Below are 19997 nucleotides of genomic sequence, written 5' to 3' on the forward strand. Positions count from 1 at the left end.
GGGCTGAGCCGGGTGGGAAGGGGCGCGGGCCGAGCCGGGTGGGAAGGGGCGCGGGCCGAGCCGGGTGGGAAGGGGCGCGGGCTGTGCCGGGTGGGAAGGGGCCCGGGCTGTACCGGGTGGGAAGGGGCGCTGGCGTCAGGATGGGAAGGGGCGCGGACTGTGCCGGGTGGGAAGGGGCGCGGACTGTGCCGGGTGGGAAGGGGCCCGGGCTGTGCCGGGTGGGAAGGGGCGCGGGCCGTGCCGGGTGGGAAGGGGCGCTGGCGTCAGGCTGGAGGCGCCCGGGCGTGCGGTGCGTGACTGGGATTCCTGAGGCGAGGAGGTCGGGGGTGAGATCCGTCCTCAGGCTTCGAAAGTGGCATGGGAAGAGGAGGCCGGCTGAGTTAGAGGAAGGCGAGGATGGGCCGAGGGGGGTGTCCGCTGCTGCTTCGCTGGACCTGGACGGCCTCTTGTCCAGGGCCAGGTGCAGGGGGTTGGAAATGGGCCTCGCCTAGAGCTGAGCCGGAGACAACCCCAACCCCCACAGGTAACCCGGGAGTCATTTCTAAGAACCGGATTTTACAGGGCTCAAACAGGAGCTGTGAAGTGCAATGCCATCATTGCAACTGGCTGTGTACCTGGCTGCAGCACAGCACAAGTGCCTGGCTTATACAGGCAATGAGCAACAATTCCGTTATTAAGGCAAGTGAAGGACAACTTTACCTTGCTTGGGAAAAAAAAAAACAAAAACGGATTTTGTCTTGCTTTAAGGGTCTTTGCTGCCTTAGCCAGGAGAACATTAGCCCACCAGCCTTAGCTCTTCCACACGAACAACTGAAGAAATGTAATGTGGTGGTTGAGGCATATGGGCATGCTGTTGCATAGGTTTGTGGATTTTCTCTTGCTTAGCCTTTTATTTACGGTTTTAATCTATTTAGCTTGAAAGGTGGAGTGAAAGAGAGAGGGGGACAGAGACAAATACGTCTCCTGTTCCCTGAAACACCACCCCGAAGGCTCCAGCAGGCAGGGCAGCTGGGAGCTGGAGCCTGGCCTCCTGTGGGCATGGCGGAGGCCAGGCACCTGGGCGTTTTCTGCTGCATTCCTACACGTTAGCTGGGAAACAACTGAAGCTCCAGCCAGGCTCTGAGCCGGGTGCCAGCATCATTAACGCGCCGAGCCCAAGCCTGGCCCCTTAGTTTAACCGTAGTTCTTCAATTCTGCCGATCCTTTTGAAGGAGAAATCCAGGCTTCACTTTTAGTCCGCTGAGCAAATTCCCTTTGATTATCCTTAACTTTTATAAAAACTTAGAAAATGTCATTATGTAGTTACTGTGAATCCAATATGCCAATAACCCTGAGTGTGGAGTCAGAACTCCGACTTGAATTATGTGGTTATTCTTTCCCCTAATTTCTCTCTCATTAGCTCTAATTATCCAGATGATAATCCTTGAATGTTCTTCATTTTTCCTTTCTTTCTGTTTTTAAAATTTTCTTGTTGTGGGCCTGGCGCGATGGCGCAGTGGGTTAGGGTTCTCACCTTGCACGCCCCGGATCCCATATGGGCACCGGTTCTAATCCCGGCAGCCCTGCTTCCCATCCAGCTCCCTGCCCGTGGCCCGGGAAGGCAGTCGAGGACGGCCCAAAGCTTTGGGACCCTGCACCCGCGTGGGAGACCCGGAAGAAGCTCCTGGCTTCGGATCGGCATAGCATCGACAGTTGCGCTCACTTGGGGAGTGAATCATCGGATGGAAGATCTTCCTCTCTGTCTCTCCTCTCTGTGTATCCGCCTTTCCAATAAAAAAAGAAAAAATTAAAAAAAAAATTGAGAACAAAATACTGGGACCAAGAGCATCCATGGGATACTATTGTTTTCACAAGAAAATTTTCCCCTCTATTAAGCTTAAAAAAAAAGCTTTCTGAATTCCACATGTTTCAAGGAGAAATCGTTTTGAGTCTGAATCAGGCGTAGTTCTTGCCTCTTTCTCCCTCCTAAACTCATAGTCTTCTACGATCCCAATTTTCTGTCTCTAGCCCTGTAAAAACAGCTCGGATCCAGTGTCTGTGTGCAGCGGGGAGGTTGGCTCAGGGAAAGTCCCAGCGCCCACCATGATGCCCTGCGTTCAGGTCCGCAAGTGTCTCCAGCACCAAGGCAGCTGGAGATGGTCAGCTCACCTGTGTCCGGCTGGCCCTGGAGTCTTGGTCCTCCCGGTGTCATCACTTCAGCAGCCCTCTCACTACCACACAGTACCGACCGGCATTTCTGTTTGTTCTTAACTAATTGAATGTTGTTACCAAAAGCCTTATGAAAATGCAACATCCAGAGATGTAGATTTAGATATTTAGGGGTCTGGCACGGTGGCCTAGTTTCTTTTCTTCTTTTTTTTTTTTTTTAAAGATAATTTTATTTTATCATAAAGTCAGATATACAGAGAGGAGCAGAGGCAGAGAGGAAGCTCTTCTGTCCGATGATTCACTCCCTAAGCTGCCACAATAGCTGAAGCTGAGCCAATCTGAAGCCAGGAACCAGGAGCTTCTTCGAGTCTCCCACACGGGTGCAGGGTCCTAAGGCTTTTGGCCATCCTTGACTGTTTTCCCAGGACACAGGCAGGGAGTTGGATGGGAAGTGGGGCTACCGGGAACTGGCACCCATATGAGATCCTGGCATGTGTGAGGCAAGGACCGGTAGCCTATTTTCTAAAGTCCTCACTTGCCACGCGCAGGGATCCCATGCAGGCACAGGTTCATATCCCAGTTGTTTTCAAATGGCTTCATCTAAACTCAGCTTGCATTTTAAATACGCTGGAGTTGGAGACAGTTTGTAGGAAGCCATGGGTTTAGGTTGGACATCTGCACTGGGTCCTACACGTAAAGCCAATAGTGTTCCATTGCGGTAACTGATTTGGTTGCAGAAGGCCCTGCAACCAGTTAACTGATAGCAGTAGGGAAGCTGCTTTTCTGCCAAGGGTCATTTGGATATTTATACCATCATTCATGGGCCACACAAAATGATCTACTTAAAAATGAGCCTGCAGTTTAATTGGATTTTGAGACCTGCCTGCAGCTGCGTTGGCAGGGCCAGGCCAAATGATTCTGTGCAGCAGACACTTCCCAACCCTGGAGTTTGTCGGCAGTTAACGGATGAAGCTCTAACCAGCTGATTGGTAGTTACCCAGGCTGTGGTTCTTCAGGTGTTTTCTATGTAGGACTTCCACTTTTCTGTGAAACTTATCATATTGCATAATTCATAAGTGTTCTCAGCACCTGCTCTGGTTCTGGGAGCTGCTTGGTTGGCAAATTGTTTCTTTTTCGCTCAAATAAGCACTGCTCAATTTATTCAGCCTAAATGCTTTTAGGTAACTGTTCTGGGGAGGTGTGCTAACACCGACTGGCTCACAATAACCATTGCTGGTGACAATACACACCTACCAGTTACATATGTTTTTTCATGATACATCGTTACATTTAATAAATATTGAGACAAGCGTTTCAAGTCAGTACATAGTTTAAAAGATTTGTGCCAGACTCTAATGTTAAAATACATCTTTTTTTTTTTGCTAATCATTTGCACAATTGTAGAAATTTCTTGCACGTTGTAGCTTAAATTGCTCTGGTTGTTACTGCTTGCTCAGGCTCAACAGGAGACAGGTGAGTCTGTATTGCGAACAGTGAGTGTGTATTTCTAGGGCACAATAAGGACCTGGAGCTGTTATGTACCATGCCCTTAACAAGCAGGATGACAGGAACAAAGGAAGCACAGCAGCCGAAAGTCCTTGTAGAGGCCTGCAGAAGGCTTCTGTGTCGCGCTCATAAAGCGATGCTTACCCACTCAGGCAGGTAACAGAACCTTTCCACTCTTTCTTGGGGTAGCGTTCTCTCATAGAATGGGGGGGGGAGGGGCGGACACATCCGATCTCCTTGAATCTTATATTCACAGCGCCTCCGAGGGGCCCCTTGCGGACGATCTTTGCAATTATTGAATGTGCCTTTCACGTGACTGCCTTGCTTGCATAGCCTCCTTAGCGCTGTGGCTCACACTCGGGGATTCCAACCTTGACTGCTGCGGAGCACGGGGGTTGGAAGCCACGGCTTCTTTGCTCGTCATTGTGTAACACTTGAAGCGCAAGCACTGACCTCAGGTCTCCAAAATGTTTTCTGGACTAACTCAGGTCTGACCCGGGAAGAATCTTGTGTAATGTAGTAGCTGAGGGCTTGGAGGGGCCTTCCGCCTCTCTTTATAAACTCAACAATAGGAGAATGAAAACTTTTCAAAAAATGTTATTGGTAGGAAGCTTTTAAATGAGCCTTAACCACATCCATTTGGACTTCTCTCTAAATTATAGTGTTGGAACTGCATCCTCATAGTTCCCCACACCAAGATCATCCACCCCACGTGAGAAGCCTTAGAGACAAACTACTGCCCGCCTGCCCCTAAGACGGTGAGAACAGTGGGTCTCAGCCTTGTGTTTGAGCAAGACCCCCGAAAACTCTGCCCCAGGCCAGGTTGGAGAGCCACTCTTCTGAAAACCAATTTAATTTCACTTTCATCTATGAAGCTACTTCAAAAAGTTTGGGGGAAATGAAATTAAATCATAGGTTTATTTTGGTGCAAGAAAATTGGCGAACTTCATCTTACTTAACCGTGAACAGTCTACCTGGCTATTTGTACTAGAGTAAGTTATAATAGTCTTAACTACAGATGCTCAATACATCTGCTCTCCGCACTCCTTACATTCCTTCTGTGACCTACCATAAACGCCGACATCGGAATGACAACCCAAGGAGCCTAGGAAAGTGAGTCCTAAGTTCTACTTCGTCGTTTTGAGGGCTGAAGAAGATGCAGGAGGCGCCTCTGAATGGCTGGCTGCTACCCTCTTGTTAAAATCCTCCTTTGGTGGAACCCTGTGTCTTGGTGCAGATAAAGTACAGCAGGGACCATTTTCTTCCCAAAGTCAGCGGGACAGGGGCAGGCAGTGCATAGGAGCACAACACGGGCAGAAGGCGAGGTTCTCCCTCACGGCTTCTCCTCGGATCCTCGGGGCCGGTCCTGCTGAGGCCCGGCTGCAGAGGAGCCCGGCTTCCCCGGAGCTGCGCCCCGCCGTCCGCGCAGAGCACGCCGCCCCGCCGCCCCGCCGCCCCGCCGCCCCGCCGCCCCGCCGCCCCGCCGCCCCGCCGCCCCGCCGCCCCGCCGCCCCGCCGCCCCGCCGCCCGCGCAGAGCAGGCCGCCCTCTGGCGGAACGTGGATGCGGCCTCTTCCGCCCTGACCCCGACACGCCTCACGCCAACAGGGCGCTCGGCGCCTGCGACCGAGACGCAGCCAATGGGATGCCAGGGAGGCAGAGCGATAACCAATGAGGTGCAGGGGTGGGCTGGGCTCCCGGCCAATCACAAGTCTTGGCAACCGGATATGGTTGCTGGGCTCTGAAACCTAAGCTCGGAAACAGTGAAGGGATCCACGTGGGGCAGGGGCGGCCGCACCGTGATGGCTTCGGCTGGTTGTTCGTGCTGAGCGAGGGGACAAACTCACGTGACTTTACATACCCCAGGGGACCGAGCCCCCATTAGGTACCTCAGGAGCAGGGTGTAGAAGACGCCGCTGGGGCCGGGGCAACATGAATCTCTTACCTAAAAGCTCCAAGGAGTTTGGCTCGGTTGACTATTGGGAGAAGTTCTTCCAGCAGCGAGGAAAGAAAGCTTTCGAGTGGTATGGGACCTACCTGGAACTGTGCGGGGTGCTGCACAAATACATCAAGCCCAGGGAGAAGGTGAGGCGCGCGGCCCGGCCGGCCCCGGTGTGCCCAGCGGGGGCTGGGGGACAGGCGGCCACTCGGGCGTTCCGTGTAAGGAGCTGGCTGCAGGACACTGTGTTCCCGTAAGGGTTTCCGCCAGTCGTCAGTGTTCCTCCTTGGAAGAGTGGCTTTTTTCGTTGCCCCTCCTGTAAGGCCTGCTTTTCCGTCTCTTGTATTCCTGTGGATTAGGCAGCTCGTGTGGGCGTCGTTGCTGTAGGTATGGCCTTCGCCTTATAGTTGGTGGCAGTGCCATTTGTCCGAAAGACAGAAGCGCTGCACTTACCGCACAGGTGTGCTGCCTGCACTGCTGCCACCTGTGCTGGCGGTGGGCGTGTGCTGGATGGAGGAAGGCCAAGGAGGGTAAAAAGCTACCTCAGAGAGCAGGTGTGCCGTGCAGAGCTTATTATGGGTGCTGTCTGTTGGAAGTCTTCATAAACGCAGCTGCGGGGTCCCCAGTCGGTCAGTGGTCACATGGAGGCTTCAGTCCAGGCCTGGGAGGCCGGCAAACCCTCCTGCCAGCGCAGCATCCCGAGTCCCGGCTGCTCCACTTCCCATCCAGCTCCCTGTCTGTGGCCTGGGAAAGCAGTGGAGGATGGTTCGGGTCCTTGGGACCCTGCCATTGCTGCCATCTGGGGAATGAACCATTGGATGGATGATCTCTCTGTGTGTCTCCTTCTCAATGTAAATTTGCCTTTTCAATAAAAAACAAAACAATCCAGGCCTGTCTAGCTCTAAAAGCTCTGTGACCTTGTAGCATGCTTTTCCAAAGATGGTGCCATCAGAGCGGAATTCTGGAAGATGAGTGGGGGTCACTCCACGAAGAGGCTTCAGAAAATAGCCAAGTGTCCTGAGATGGAATTTGGTGTGGTAAGATTTGAATTTTTGCAAAATGTTGTGTATTGTCTTGTGAGCCAGAGGCTTGAGTGGAGTGAGGGAATCAGTTATGCCAGCCCTTGGTTCTCAGCAGTAAAATCAGAGATTTCAACACTCGAAGTACTGTCTCGCTTTGTAGAAGACTTACTTTATTCGAAAGGTAGGTTTACAAAGAGAAGGAGAGACAGAAAGATCTTCCATCTGCTGGTTCACTCTCCAAATGGCCGCAACGACTGGGGGTGAACTGAGATGAAGCCGGGAGCTGGGAGCCTCCTCTGGCTCTCCCACGTGGGTGCAGGGTCTCTAGGCTTCGGGCCATCCTCAACTGCTTTCCCAACAAGCAGGGAGCTGGATGGGAAGTGAAGCTGGGATACAAAACTGCCCATGTGAGGTGCTAGCGCTTGCAATTGGAGGATAACCAGCTGAGCCACTGTTCCAGGCCTTGTGGTTTCCTCTTAATTTCCTAGTCATAGATACTTGTTTTTTAATTAATTTATTTTATTTTTATTGGAAAGACAGATATACAGAGAGGAGGGGAGACAGAGAGGAAGATCTTCCATCCGATGATTCACTCCCAAAGTGGCTGCAATGGCTGGAGCTGAGCCAATCCGAAGTCAGAAGCTTGGACCCTCTTCCAGGTCTCCCACACGGGTGCAGGGTCCCAAGGCTTTGGGCCGTCCTCGACTGCTTTCCCAGGCCACAGGCAGGGAGCTGGATGGGAAGTGGGGCTGCCGGGATTAGAACCAGCACCCATATGGAATCCCGGGTGCCATCAAGGCAAGGGCTTTAACTGCTACACTATGGTGCCGGGCCCATAAATACTTGTTTTAGCAAAAAGGATTAGTTTATTTCTGCAATGCGAAGCTCATTCTCATTTAAGCTGGATTGTAGCTCTGCCTGGGAGATCCTTTAACCTGTGGTGGCTCAGCCTGGAGTCTACACTGCACTCTGTAATCTGGCTTCCTCAGCATGGTAGCCTTTCTGCCTTCTGAGAATATGCAGTACCCGAGGTGAGACTGCTGTGTGTGCAGGACATGCATGTCTTGCCTTGCCTTGGGCCCCTCCATCCTGCTGTGCGTCTCTCTCCAGGTGCTGGTGATCGGTTGCGGCAACTCGGAGCTCAGCGAGCAGCTGTATGATGTGGGCTATCAGGACATAGTGAGCATTGACATCAGCGAGAGCGCCATCAAGCAGATGAGGGAGCGCAATGCCACGCGGCGGCCCCAGATGAGCTTCCTGAGGATGGACATGACGCAGATGGACTTCCCCAGTGCGTCGTTCCAGGTGGTGTTGGACAAGGGCACCCTGGACGCCGTGCTGACCGATGAGGGGGAGAAGACCCTGCAGCAGGTGGACAGGATGCTGGCTGAGGTCGGCCGCGTCCTGCAGGTGGGCGGGCGCTACCTGTGCATCTCCCTGGCTCAGGCTCACATCCTGAAGAAAGCAGTGGGGTACTTCTCTCGGGAGGGGTGGATGGTGAGGGTGCACCAAGTGGCCACCAGCCAGGACCAGGTGTTGGAAGCAGAGCCTCGGTTCTCCCTGCCCGTCTTTGCCTTCGTCATGACCAAGTTCAGGCCGGTCCCTGGCCGCACCCTCCAGATCTTTGAGCTGTGTGCTCAGGAGCAGGGCAAGCCCACACGGCTGGAGAGTGCTGAGCGGCTGGCGGAGGCAGTGCGGGAGCGGCAGCAGTATGCCTGGCTGTGTGGCCAGCTGCGCCGCAAGGCCGGGCTGGGGAATGTGTCTCTGGACTTGTGCGATGGGGACACAGGGGAACCACGCTACACCCTGCACGTGGTGGACAGCCCCACGGTGAAACCATCGAGGGACAATCATTTTGCCATTTTCATCAGTGAGTTGGGCTTGCTCCCTCTGATCCCTGGAGGGGCTGGGCTCTGGTGGACGGGTGTGTCTTCACTGTGTTTATCTTGCAAGAGGTGGCATTTCCAAAGGGTGAGACTAGCCAAGATATGGTGAAGGGAGGGTAACAGCTCCCCATCTACTTGGTTAGCTTTGAGACTAGTTGCTCCTAATTCCTTCTCATCTTTTGTAAAAGCTTGAAGAAGTACAAGTGAAGTTGGTAAGAAGCAGAGAGAACAGGCGTCAATTTAGCCAGATCGTATTTGCACAGAGATGTGGCTTTGCAGCAAGGAGTCGTGAAAGCAATGCTGGACTAGCAGGCTAAGACCTGAGCTGTGGCTTTTGGGAGTCACTTGCTTCTCTGCAGAATTTAGAGAAGCAGGACAGGAGAGTGGCTTCAGAGGGTGCTCTGGAACCAGACTATCTGGATCAGGGTCCCAGTCCTGCCTCAGTCACTGCCTGGGCTATGACATTGGACAGATTCCTTTTATTCCTTATCTGTGAAATGCATTCGTAGCTGCTGGGTAGCTGTGAGGTGAGTAAAAGCTCTTCGCATTCATGCTGGCACATTTCAAGTGTGTTATGAATGATCACTGTTACTACTGAAAGGAGTAAATGATAATAGGGAATACTTTCAAAACCGGACAACTCTAGGCAAGTGCGAGGTGTTAGGGTCATCTTGGTAGTTTGTTTCCTGGTGACTGAGCCATGTTCCCAAACATTCCATAATCCTGTCTACCTACCTATGGGAATAGGCAGTGCGTGGATATGAGCTTGGAGTGTGGGCTGGATTGCCCAAGCGTGTGCTCCACTTCTGCCATTTCTTAGCTTTATGAACCTGGGCAATTGGGGATAATAGCACCTGTGAAGATTTCGTGAGTTTATATTGTAAACAACTTGGAATTGTGCCTGGCATGCAGTGAACATTGGCATGAGTTGCTTTTTCTTGCACTTCATGTGTGCCCTCTCACCTTCATCCCTCCTTACAGACGTACCCATGGTTACCCACGCATAGGCCTGCTTCATGTCTGCTGGGCTGCTTTGCCCTGGCTCACTTCTCACTTGCCAGGACATTGAATGGGGAGGATACTGGGCCTGGATGAGGCTGGCTGGCTGGCTGTCACATGGCCTAGTTGGTTGTAGTCTTGAACACTCTTCCCAGGACTCCCTGTAACCGAGTCCCTCTTTCTAGTCCCCCAAGGCCGCGAGACTGAGTGGCTCTTTGGCATGGAGGAAGGCCGGAGGCAGCTGGCAGCCAGTGCGGGCTTCAGGAGGCTGGTCACAGTGGCCCTTCACCGAGGTCAACAGTACGAAGGCATGGAGAGCATTCAGGCTGAGCTGTCGGCCAGGGTCCTGGAGCTGGCCCCAGCTGGAATGCCGGCACAGCAGCAGGTGAGGAAGCTTTAGGGCAAACCTGCGGGGTCTCTGAAGTCCTTAGCACCCAGGAAGGTAGAGGGAGCCTGGTATGAGCTGGGAGGAGTGTTGACCCTATCCTGTTCACTGCTGGCAGGGAGTGAGAGGAAGTTGAATGGTCGCCTAGAATAAAAGCCATGGTTGCAGAGGTGTCTGAAGGAAGCGCTTGCCGGCTTAGTTGCCAGAATGTTAGCATAGCTATCTGGCGTGCTGTTACTAGTTGACACCAGCTGCCTTGCATTGATAACTAACAGTTGGTACAAGCAGAGTCCCTAGATGCTTGAGTTAGCAGTGGTCTGGGGCAGGAGGGACCCAGGCTCCCAGGCCCCAGCCCTTGGTTTTGCCCTTGTGTCTGACTCCTGCTGATGTTCTGTGGGATTGGGGTCCCTCAGGCGAGAGTCAGTACAGGGAGGTGCAGGTCTGGGGTGCTTCATGTGTGACTCTCCCAACCCGCACCTGTGTCTGTGAGGTCATGGGTTCCTGAAGGCTGTTAACTGTTCTAATAGATCAGAGTAACGGGTGTAAAGGTGATGGTGGAGTGGAGAAGTTTACGGAAACACTTTTGTTTTTAAGGTTTAGAAAAATTGAGGGGTGCAGACAAGAATAATGGGGAGGGGAGAAATTTCCCCAAACGTGGAGTAGTGGTTCCCCTGCTGACCTTCACTGAGGGTGCCCTCCAGCTTGCACTGTCCACGTCCATCGAGTTCTTTGAGGGATTTCTGAACGAGAGGCTTGTGTTTGCCTTGGAAAGCCAGCTGTGTCACCAAGTGATTTAGATCTTCATATGTTCACTTGGTCTTCACAAGATGAATTACATTTTTTGAGAAATGGACTTACTAGGAAGGTAAAGCTGCAGTTAGGGTTGTTCAGGCTCTTGAGCGTGGGGCCTTGGTCAAACTTGGAGATGTATCAGCAGCTGAGGTTTGCAGGGAGTGGGAGGAAGTTGAGTGGTGGCCTGGCGACAAGCCCTGGAAGCCCTTACGTGCGCACAGCAGAGGCCGAATGTTTCTTGTGTTTGTGTTAGAGTTATGTCTTCTCTTTCCTAAGGGAGCTGACCTGTGACCACAAGTCTGGCTCTGCCTGCAGGTGCCCTTTCTGTCTGTGGGTGGGGACATCGGGGTCCGGACTGTCCAGCACCAAGGCTGCAGCCCCTTGAGTGGCGACTATGTCATTGAAGACGTGCAAGGGGACGACAGGCGATACTTTAGGCGGCTGATCTTCCTCAGCAACAGAAACGTGGTGCAGTCCGAAGCCAGGCTGCTGCAGGATGGGTGTCACAGAGGTGAGGCGGCACGGGTAGGGCACTGGGACCTGGACTGGGCTGCCCTGGACTCTGGATTTGAGGTGGTCAGAAAGCCCTGGAAGCTTGGCCAGGATACAGGCAGACCTGGCAGAAGCTACGTGGTCTAGGCCGCCCTTTTCCTGTCATTTGGGCTGGAGAGTGTAAGTGGCACTGTATGAGTAGCGTCATAGAAGATGGTAAGTCTTGGTGACAGGCAGGCCCAGGTTCCCATCCTGTCTTCCTCACTTGTTTATTCTGTGCTCACTGAACGTTCAGATGCTCTTGGTCTTTTCCTGTGCCACCAACTGGGACATTAAGGCTGTTAGAGGAGAGAGGACATCGTGCTACAGTAATTGGCATAGGGGAAGTAATTGATAGCTTTATATCTTTTTTCTAAAAAGAGTTTAGGACTGTGTTTCTTCTGTTTCTGAAGTTCTAGGGCTCTTCTGACTCCCTGGCATCCAGAGGTATATATGAAATGTTCTAACAGGCATCCCTTTGTTGGGGGAAAGGAGTCTTGGTTGTAACATTGCCAGTTTCTATGGTATAAGTTCTCCCACCAAGGTCAATTTCAAGTTAAATAATGTTTACCTGTTTGCAAAATTTCTGCATATTTGCCAGTTGGCTCTGGAGTCTGTCCAGGCCAGTGGCAGTGCTGCTGGTGGCCCCTACTGCCCACACGAGTGTCTTCCAATCTGCTGTCTTTCATTTTAGTTCAGAAGAAACGAAAGAAGGACCGGAAGAAGCAGCGGCCTGCTGATCCTGCAGATGACCCCGCCACAGCCCCCGGGCAGTCCATCGATACGAGCCACCTTTGTTGTGAACACCACAAAGCCATGATTGCTGGCCTCGCCCTGCTGAGAAACCCGGAACTGCTGCTAGGTGAGGGAGATGCTGCTGCTGAGGGCGACTGTCTCCTCATCCTAGCCAACTTCTGTGTTCGTGAGCAGCCTGGTCACTTCGGCCTTCAACTCAGTTGTAGCCCTGAAATGACCCTTGCGCGTGGAAGATGGAGTGACAGTGGCTAAGTTGTCTTGTTCATGACCACAGGGTGCTCAAAATACAGCACTCCTTGCCTGATTGTCCATTCCAAAAGCCGTAGCTGCCTTCCCAGACGCCCTAACAGACAGAGGGCAGTTTGGGAGTCTAAACTTTGTTTCCTTCATTAAAAAAAATTAAACTTAAGATGTATACTTAACAAAGTATACAAACTACGTTGTTCAACTTGCTGAATTTTTGCCCATATGTGTAGCCATGTTAACTAGATGGTACCCATATTAATTGTATGCATGGTGCCTTTTGATAAATGTCTAGGTTTTCGGTAATGCATTATTTGAGCACTAGATTAAATTCTTTCTTGAATTTCTACTCTTTCCCCCGCTGAAAAAAAATTCTTAGACTTCCTGCAGTTATAGTCTTATTCAATTGAGCAGGTTTGGAGTGGACCACAGTGACAAGTGTGTTCATGTCTCTGAGTTTATAGTTGTCTTCACCTGCAGGCCCTGCATAAGGCTTGCTGAGACGCCCTCTACTTTTGGCATATGTGGATGTGTCTTAGAATTTCAGTTCCTCATTTTAATCCTAGAGCGTATTTTCTTTTGGTGATTGTTTAGTTTCTTGTCTTCATTCAGTGCTCTGTGCTCTTTATTTAGGGCTAGGACTTGGTTTTCTGGTGGTTTTATGGAATTTGGAAGGATTGCCCTCTGTTTATTGTGGGAACCAGAGAAGGCAGTTATGGCCTTCTGCTGTGAGAGCTGGGGGAGGGGTATTGTACCTCAGTTGCCTTGTGATTGAATAACTTGGCCATTACATTGGTCCCCTGGCCATTATGTTTGGCCATTACCCTCTATTTTTCTTAAAGGTTTCTTTATTTTTGTTGGAAAGAAAGATTTACAGAGAAGGAGATGCAGAGAGAAAGATCTTCTGTCCACTGGTTCACTCCCAAAGTGAACTCTGGCAATAGCCAGAGCTAAGCCAGTCTGAAGCCAGGAGCCAGGAGCTTCTTCTGGGCTCCCACATGGGGGAAGGGTCCCAAGGCTTTCGGCCAACCTTTACTAATTTCCTAGGCCATAAGCAAGGAGCTTTGGGCCATCCTCTATTGCTTTCCCAGGCCACAATCATGTGACCGGAGCCCATATGGGATGCTGCTGCACGCAGGGCGAGGATTTAGCCATTGAGCCATCGTGGGAGGCCCTACTCTACATTTTTGAAGGGCAAGAGTCTTACAATGCCAATGATAGAGACTCTGGAAATCGTGTCTATAAAACCACATGTAGATTCATCCTCTGGATCTAGATTTTATGGGGCGAGGGTTGAGTTCTCCAGTGTTGACTGACTCCTGAATGAGACAGACAGGTTAGGTGTCTAAATCTTGTATTCCTGGGCAGAGTCAACAATTTGCTTTCCTTTTTTGCCTTGCTTAAGGCTGATCCAAGACTTCACGGTGAGCAGATGACCAAGTGACGCTCTCTTCTTTCACCACAGAGACCCCGTTGGCGTTGTTGGTGGTGGGTCTGGGCGGCGGCAGCCTTCCCCTCTTTATCCATGATCATTTCCCGAAGTGCTGCATTGATGCTGTGGAGATCGACCCCTCCATGTTGGAAGTGGCTACCCAGTGGTTTGGCTTCTCCCAGAGTGACCGGATGAAGGTTCATATTGCGGATGGCCTGGACTACATCACCAGCCTGGCAGGAGGAGGAGGAGGTTAGAATTCATCTCTAAGTGGCATCCATGTCATTCCATGCTGTGCTGCTGTGTGCGGGTGGTTAAACAGAGAGGCTGGCTGCGGGCACGGATTCCCCTGGGACCTGTCTCCGGGCTTATGAATGGCCACCTTCTCATTGTGTCCTCAGATGGCCTTCTGTGCACACACATCCTGGTGTCGCTTTGGTGACATTTTAATTTACTTGGGTGCCAAAGGCTTAATAACTCTACAAGCTAAAGAATTGACAAACATTGAAAATACTATAGCCCAGTAGGAAAATAGTCAAAGTTATAAACAAGAATCATGTGAGAGGATGTTCAGCTTCCCTCAGCAAGATAAATATTAGCCACAAGATCATTAGAATGAGGACATTGCCATTAGACTGTCTTCATAAACGCCTTGTTAAAGTCCTGTTTCCAAATGCAGTCACCTACAGGCTAGTGTTAGAGTGTGAGAGAGATCACACTGGACCCAAGTGTGGGATGTGAGGACTGTGCTGCCCAAGCTTGGTGACAGCAAAGTTTTTTTTTTTAAGATTTATTTTATTTTTGATTGGAAAGTAAGATATACAGAGAGGAGGAGAGACAGAAAGGAGGATCTTCCATCCGATGATTCACTCCTCAAGTGGCCGCAACAGCTGGAGCTGAGCCGATCTGAAGCCAGGAGCCTGGGGCCTCTTCTGCGTCTCCCATTTGGGTTCAGGTGACTGGAAACGATTCACACACAGGAACTTCGGAACACTTTGTTTTGTGAGGCAACATGTGCTGTTTCTGGAGTTAAAGTTGCCATTTGTTGGATCAGCTCCTCTGTCCAGATCTCTGGTTCTCAACTCTGACTGTATTAGGAGTTACTGAAGTTGTTGTTACTTAGTTAGGAATATAGTTTACCTTCTTTTAAGTATTGAGAACAGTCCCAAGGTGACTGATGTTCTGCAGTTTGAAATCCGTTAGTATGAATGGACTCTTAGCCAAAGAAGTGTTTATGCTAGAGTGGCCTCGGTGAGTGTGTGTGCCTTTGTGAGGTGCTGTTAGATGTGGAGGACGACCTCATGCTTACTGTGGGCTCTGATGGCAAGGATGCTGCTGGACTGTGATGTCAGTGCTACAGGCACACCATTCCGTTATTCTAATGTGCCCACCCCGGCAACCACTGCTCAGGGAGCAGGGCGCAGGGATAGGGATGGCATTGTATTCTGAAAAGATGAGGGCTCGTTTGTTTTCTCTCCCAGCTCGACCTCGCTACGATGTCATCATGTTTGATGTGGACAGTAAAGACCCGACACTGGGAATGAGTTGTCCACCTGCAGCATTTGTGGACCAGCCTTTTCTACAGAAGGTCAAAAGCATCCTGAGCCCTGAAGGTACCGGGGGGAGGAGGGAAAGGACCTTCCAACATGTTGGGTCTTTTCCAATGAAAAATGCACATCAGTGTGGACTTGTATGGATTTCATCTGTCTGCCAGCACCAAATCCAGACTGTTTGCAGGGTAACTCATCTGCTCAGAGGACCTGTGTCCTAAGCCTAGATTTGCCCCTTTTTATTTTTTATGAACAAGTTACATAGAATCATACAGAATGTACTCTTTGAGTGTTTTTTCTTTCTGTTCACATGTTTGTGAGGCTCACCCACACTGTTGGTGTTTATTTGGGGTGTGTCTTTGTGTGACTATTCCACAATTCTTCAGTCTGTTCCACTCTGGGCGTTTGAGATGTTCCCCATTTCGGGCTATTATAAGTAGTGCTGCCATTAACACTGCGACATGGATTTTTGCATGAAGTGTCTTAGCCCGTCTCTTGGGTGCACACACAGGATTCTGACTGCTAGATGACACTTTCTGAGCATGTTCAGTTTTCCCAAATGCTGCCACACAGTTTCACACTTTCCCAAGTGTGGTGACAGCTAGTTGCCATCTGAATGCTGCGCACATGCCTCCAGTCTTCACAGCAGCCCACTGTCAGATGGCAGCCTTCACACTGTGTCCGTGGCCTGCTGTGTGTAGAGTTGGGACTCTAGCACAGGTCCTTCCCACTGTCAGATGGCAGCCTTCATGCTGTGTCCGTGGCCTGCTGTGTGTAGAGTTGGGACTCTAGCACAGGTCCTTCCCACTGTCAGATGGCAGCCTTCATGCTGTGTCCGTGGCCTGCTGTGTGTAGACTTGGTACCCTAGCACAGGTCCTTCCCACTGTCAGATGGCAGCCTTCACACTGTGTCCGTGGCCTGCTGTGTGTAGAGTTGGTACCCTAGCACAGGTCCTTCCCACTGTCAGATGGCAGCCTTCACACTGTGTCCGTGGCCTGCTGTGTGTATTTATTTAATAACTACGTGGATTCGGAGCAGTGTCACACGTAGGGTAGCCTTGGCCCCGTGTCTGTTAATCAGTGCTGTGCATTGTCAGGAATATAGTGTCTCCATAGAGGTGGTCTGTGGTCCTTGGGAAACTGGGTGTGAAGAATGGTGAAATAATGCGCCAGCAGCACAGAAAGCAAGAGATAAGCTTGACTTTAAAAAGTTATTTAAAGCATTTAAAAATCTTCAGTCTACTGGTTCATCCCCACTCTAATGTCAGCTGGGCCAGGCGGAAACCAGGAGCCAGGAGCTCATTCTGGATCTCCCAGATGGCTGGCAGGGACTCAGCCCTGTGCTGCGTCCCATGTGCAAATCAGCAGGAGACTGAGCCAGAGTGGAGAGCAAAGTCAGCAATTGAATCTACAGACTCAGGGTAGGATGCAGGCATTCTAGTTAGTAACTGCTGAACCAGATGAGCTGGGTTTGAGCTGGGGTGAGAGAGCAGGGTGGGCTGTCAGGCCTGCCATGTAGGGACGCTGTCCTTGCTGGGAAGGTGTGGCCAAGGCACCTGCCGCAAGTAATAGCTTCACTGCTGAGCCAAATGCTCACCTCCAGCTCAGGTTTTGATGGGGTTCACATATTCCCCAGCTTTTGGCTTTTTGCTTGTGTGATGTGTGTTCTCTGCAAATGCAGTGTTGCTGTAGGCCGTCAGCCTCACTGGGAGGGGAACCGGCATTCTCGGAGCTTGCCCCTTGACTCATTGCCCTGATTCCTTCCCCCCCCCGCAGGTGTCTTTATCCTTAACCTCGTGTGCCGAGACATGGGGCTGAAGGACTCGGTGCTGGCCAGGATCAAGGCTGTGTTCCCTCTTCTGTATGTGCGGCGAATTGAGGATGAAGTGAACGAGATCCTGTTCTGTCAGCTGCACCCTGAGCAGAAACTTGCCATGCTGAAGCTCCTGGAAATGGCGCAGGCCCTGCAGCAGGCACTCAGGAAGCCTGGGCGGGCTTGGGATGACACGTACATCCTGTCAGATATGCTCAAATCTGTAAAGATTGTGTGATCACTGAGGCTGGGCACTCCTCAGTCTGCCCACACTGCGCTTGGACCCCGTCAGGGGCAGACAAACAGAGCACATGGTGCTTGTTAAGCCCTGTGTCTTTGCTGGTGTCTTACCCGGCTGTGTGTGATCTCCTGCTTAGGAGATCTGGGAAGGTCCTCTTTAGTGCCACTTGGATCAGTGGGCTTTGCTTCCTGCACTGTGTCCTGGAGTAGGGCTCCTCCGGATGGCTGAACGCGGTCTGTTTGCTCTCTGTCTGTTGGTTCTCCAGTGAAACAGCAGAGCATTGCACGTCCAGAGAAGTGGCCGCAGTGAGTCCTACCCTGGGGAGACAAACTTGACGAGGCATCTGCTACTGACTGCCCCAGTTGAGACTGCACTGCAGTCCTGCCTGCGTTGGGGCCTCTAGGACCTATTCCTGCAACCTCCAGCGCATTTCCTTGGCTGCCAAGAGCTTGTAGCCTACACCATTTGTTCTCTTTGTAGTGGAAGAGTGAGGTAGCTGGTCCCACAGCCATATCAGAATCCTGCAGACCAAAGTCCCACCACGTGGACTAAGTGACAGTTGTATGCCAGATGCTGCAAAGAGCCGTGGTGGAAGTACAGATGTCTAAAAATGGCCAGGAAACAGATTAGCAATAAAAATGTTTCACATACTCTCCCCAGTGGTTTGCATAAACTATCTCATTTCATCTGGGTTAAAAGATAGGTAAGCCCACACCTGTGCGCCTCATGTGGACTAGATCAGGGAAAAGCCGGGCTGGGCTGATTATTCCTACTAGTGCAAACAAAATTAAAGTGGGCGAGGGTTGTTTGGGCTTAGCCACAGCATCAGCTGGAATCTGGGAGTGGGAAAGGCCTGGGAGGGAAATAGTGGGCTCATCCCTCTTGGGTTACCACTTCCATGGGAGGACATAAAACTAAGATAGCGGCTGGGGTGGAACGGAGTGTGGGACAGACTGGATTACTGCTACACTTACAGGCAAACCAGGGTAGGGGGTGGGCCTGGTGGGGGTTATTGTGGGTCGCTCCAACTAGGCTGCAGCTCCCACTGGTTTATGTGAGGGCCAAGTATGTGCTGGGCAGAACCAGGCTGGACTGCAACACCCATTGGTTCCAGTGGAAGTCAGGAGTGAAAACAGAACCAACCCAGCAATTGCAACCACCAGCTGAATGGGGCGATGGACGGTGCCAGGCCCTGTACTTGTTAGCACATACAAGAAGTTTCTTTGGAGATCTTCCTAATCTAAATGCTGGACTCAGAACCCTAACGAAGAAAAGAGAGAAGACAGAACAGGTCAACCAACCATCTCAGCTATGATGGACTATGTCAATCAGTGGATTTTTCAAAGACCTCATAGTGCTTGGAGTGGCAAGGTTGACAGCAATTCATAACTGTTGCAATATCAAAACCACTTGAGCAAGAACCTCAGAGCATGCCCTACACCCGGGACCTGGGGAGGGTGGGAAATTGGGTGGGCCTTCTCCCTTAATACCCTCCCCCTTTAAACATGAAGGTAACAATATGGAAAACATACTAGTATTATCCACTTTCCTGTAGTCCTTGAACCTTCTTACCCTAATTAACTATGAAAAGATTGTCAAAATAAAATTTTATATATTTAAAAAAAAAAGATAGGTAAGCCAAAATGACATCTAAATCCAAATTTCACTTGAGTCAGGAGTAAGAATGTCGTTTATCACAGCTGCTTGCTTCTGAAATTTGCTTCATGAGCACTGCCATGTAAAATAGATGTCACTGGGGCCGGCGTGGTAGCCTAGTGGCTAAAGTCCTCACCTTGAACACACCGGGATTCCATACGGGTGCCGGTTGTAATCCTGGCTGTCCCACTTCCCATCTAGCTCCCTGCTTGTGGCATGGGAAAGCAGCGGAGGACAGTCCAAAACCTTGGGACCCTGCACACATGTGGGAGACCCGGAAGAGGCTCCAAGCTCCTGGCTTTGGATCAGCTCAGCTCCGGCTATTGTGGCCATTTGTGGAGTGAATCAATGGATGGAAGATCTTCCTCTCTGTCCCTCTTCCTCTCTGCATATCTGCCTTTCAATACAAATTAAATCTTTAAAAAAAAAAAAAAAGACATCACTGATCCCTCTGGAGCCCGTCTTTCTGTGGGCCGTGGACACGCATTCTAATTCAGAGTGAAGTGTATTTCAGTTATATTGTCAGTCTCAGAAGGAAAAGCTGTGTGAGTGTAGAGTAATATTTTCGGATCTCGTCCATTAGCATATGTGGTGTCTGCTCTTCAGGGAAGGGATTTCCACTGGATAAGGTGACGCATCTGTGCCTTGTGTCCCTGTGTGCTGGGCTCCAGCGTAGCACACCCTCACCTGTCAGCTCATGCAGTGCTGGGATGGACTGTAGGATCGTTTGTCCTTGCTCTGTCCCTCTTGATGCTGTGCAGAGTTGGAAGCTGCACCCTGGGTGGCACAGCCAACCCAGGGAATGAGCAGGATGACCGGTGGCAACAGAGTCTCGCTGTGCTTAGGAGGAATACTCTGAGGACTGTTCCAACACATTTGAATGTTGACTTCTTACCTTTGGAGCTAGGGAGATGAACTTGGGAAGCAATGACTGTTCGGTCCTTTGGTTCACTCCCTGAATGGCCACACCGCCAGGGTCGAGTCAGCTGAAGTCAGTGGCTTTGGGTTTCTCGTGTGGGTGCAGGGGTCCAGGCTCTTGGGCCATCCTCCACTGCTTTCACATGCACAGTGGTAAGAAGTGAAGCAACTAAGATTCGAA

At 51.1% G+C, this 19997-nt stretch overlaps 1 protein-coding gene and 1 long non-coding RNA gene across 4 annotated transcripts; both read left to right on the top strand.

The window, feature by feature from the left end:
• The first annotated feature begins 3337 nt into the window (after window positions 1-3337).
• On the top strand, window positions 3338-18979 carry LOC121159280. Its single transcript, XR_005884329.1, has 4 exons — window positions 3338-3348; window positions 4113-4123; window positions 17392-17945; window positions 18876-18979. It is a non-coding gene; the product is annotated as an uncharacterized LOC121159280 (long non-coding RNA).
• On the top strand, window positions 5413-17894 carry EEF1AKNMT (eEF1A lysine and N-terminal methyltransferase). Of its 3 annotated transcripts, XM_040984256.1 has the most exons (9): window positions 5413-5738; window positions 7725-8024; window position 8117; window positions 9694-9884; window positions 10992-11187; window positions 11902-12069; window positions 13672-13890; window positions 15120-15251; window positions 16965-17894. In XM_040984256.1, the coding sequence occupies exons 1-9, from the start codon at window positions 5586-5588 to the stop codon at window positions 17237-17239; spliced, it is 1635 nt and encodes a 544-aa protein (XP_040840190.1). In that variant the 5' UTR covers window positions 5413-5585; the 3' UTR covers window positions 17240-17894. The 3 variants fall into 3 exon arrangements, with proteins under 3 accessions (XP_040840190.1, XP_040840188.1, XP_040840189.1); XM_040984254.1 differs by having other exon boundaries at window positions 7725-8484; window positions 9685-9884; XM_040984255.1 differs by having other exon boundaries at window positions 7725-8484; window positions 9685-9884; window positions 13672-13884; window positions 15117-15251.
• Window positions 18980-19997: the final 1018 nt, after the last annotated feature.

Source organism: Ochotona curzoniae, unplaced genomic scaffold, assembly GCF_017591425.1.
Source record: "Ochotona curzoniae isolate NIBS_2020 unplaced genomic scaffold, NIBS_Ocur_1.0 contig_4105, whole genome shotgun sequence".
Classification (NCBI taxonomy): domain Eukaryota; kingdom Metazoa; phylum Chordata; class Mammalia; order Lagomorpha; family Ochotonidae; genus Ochotona; species Ochotona curzoniae.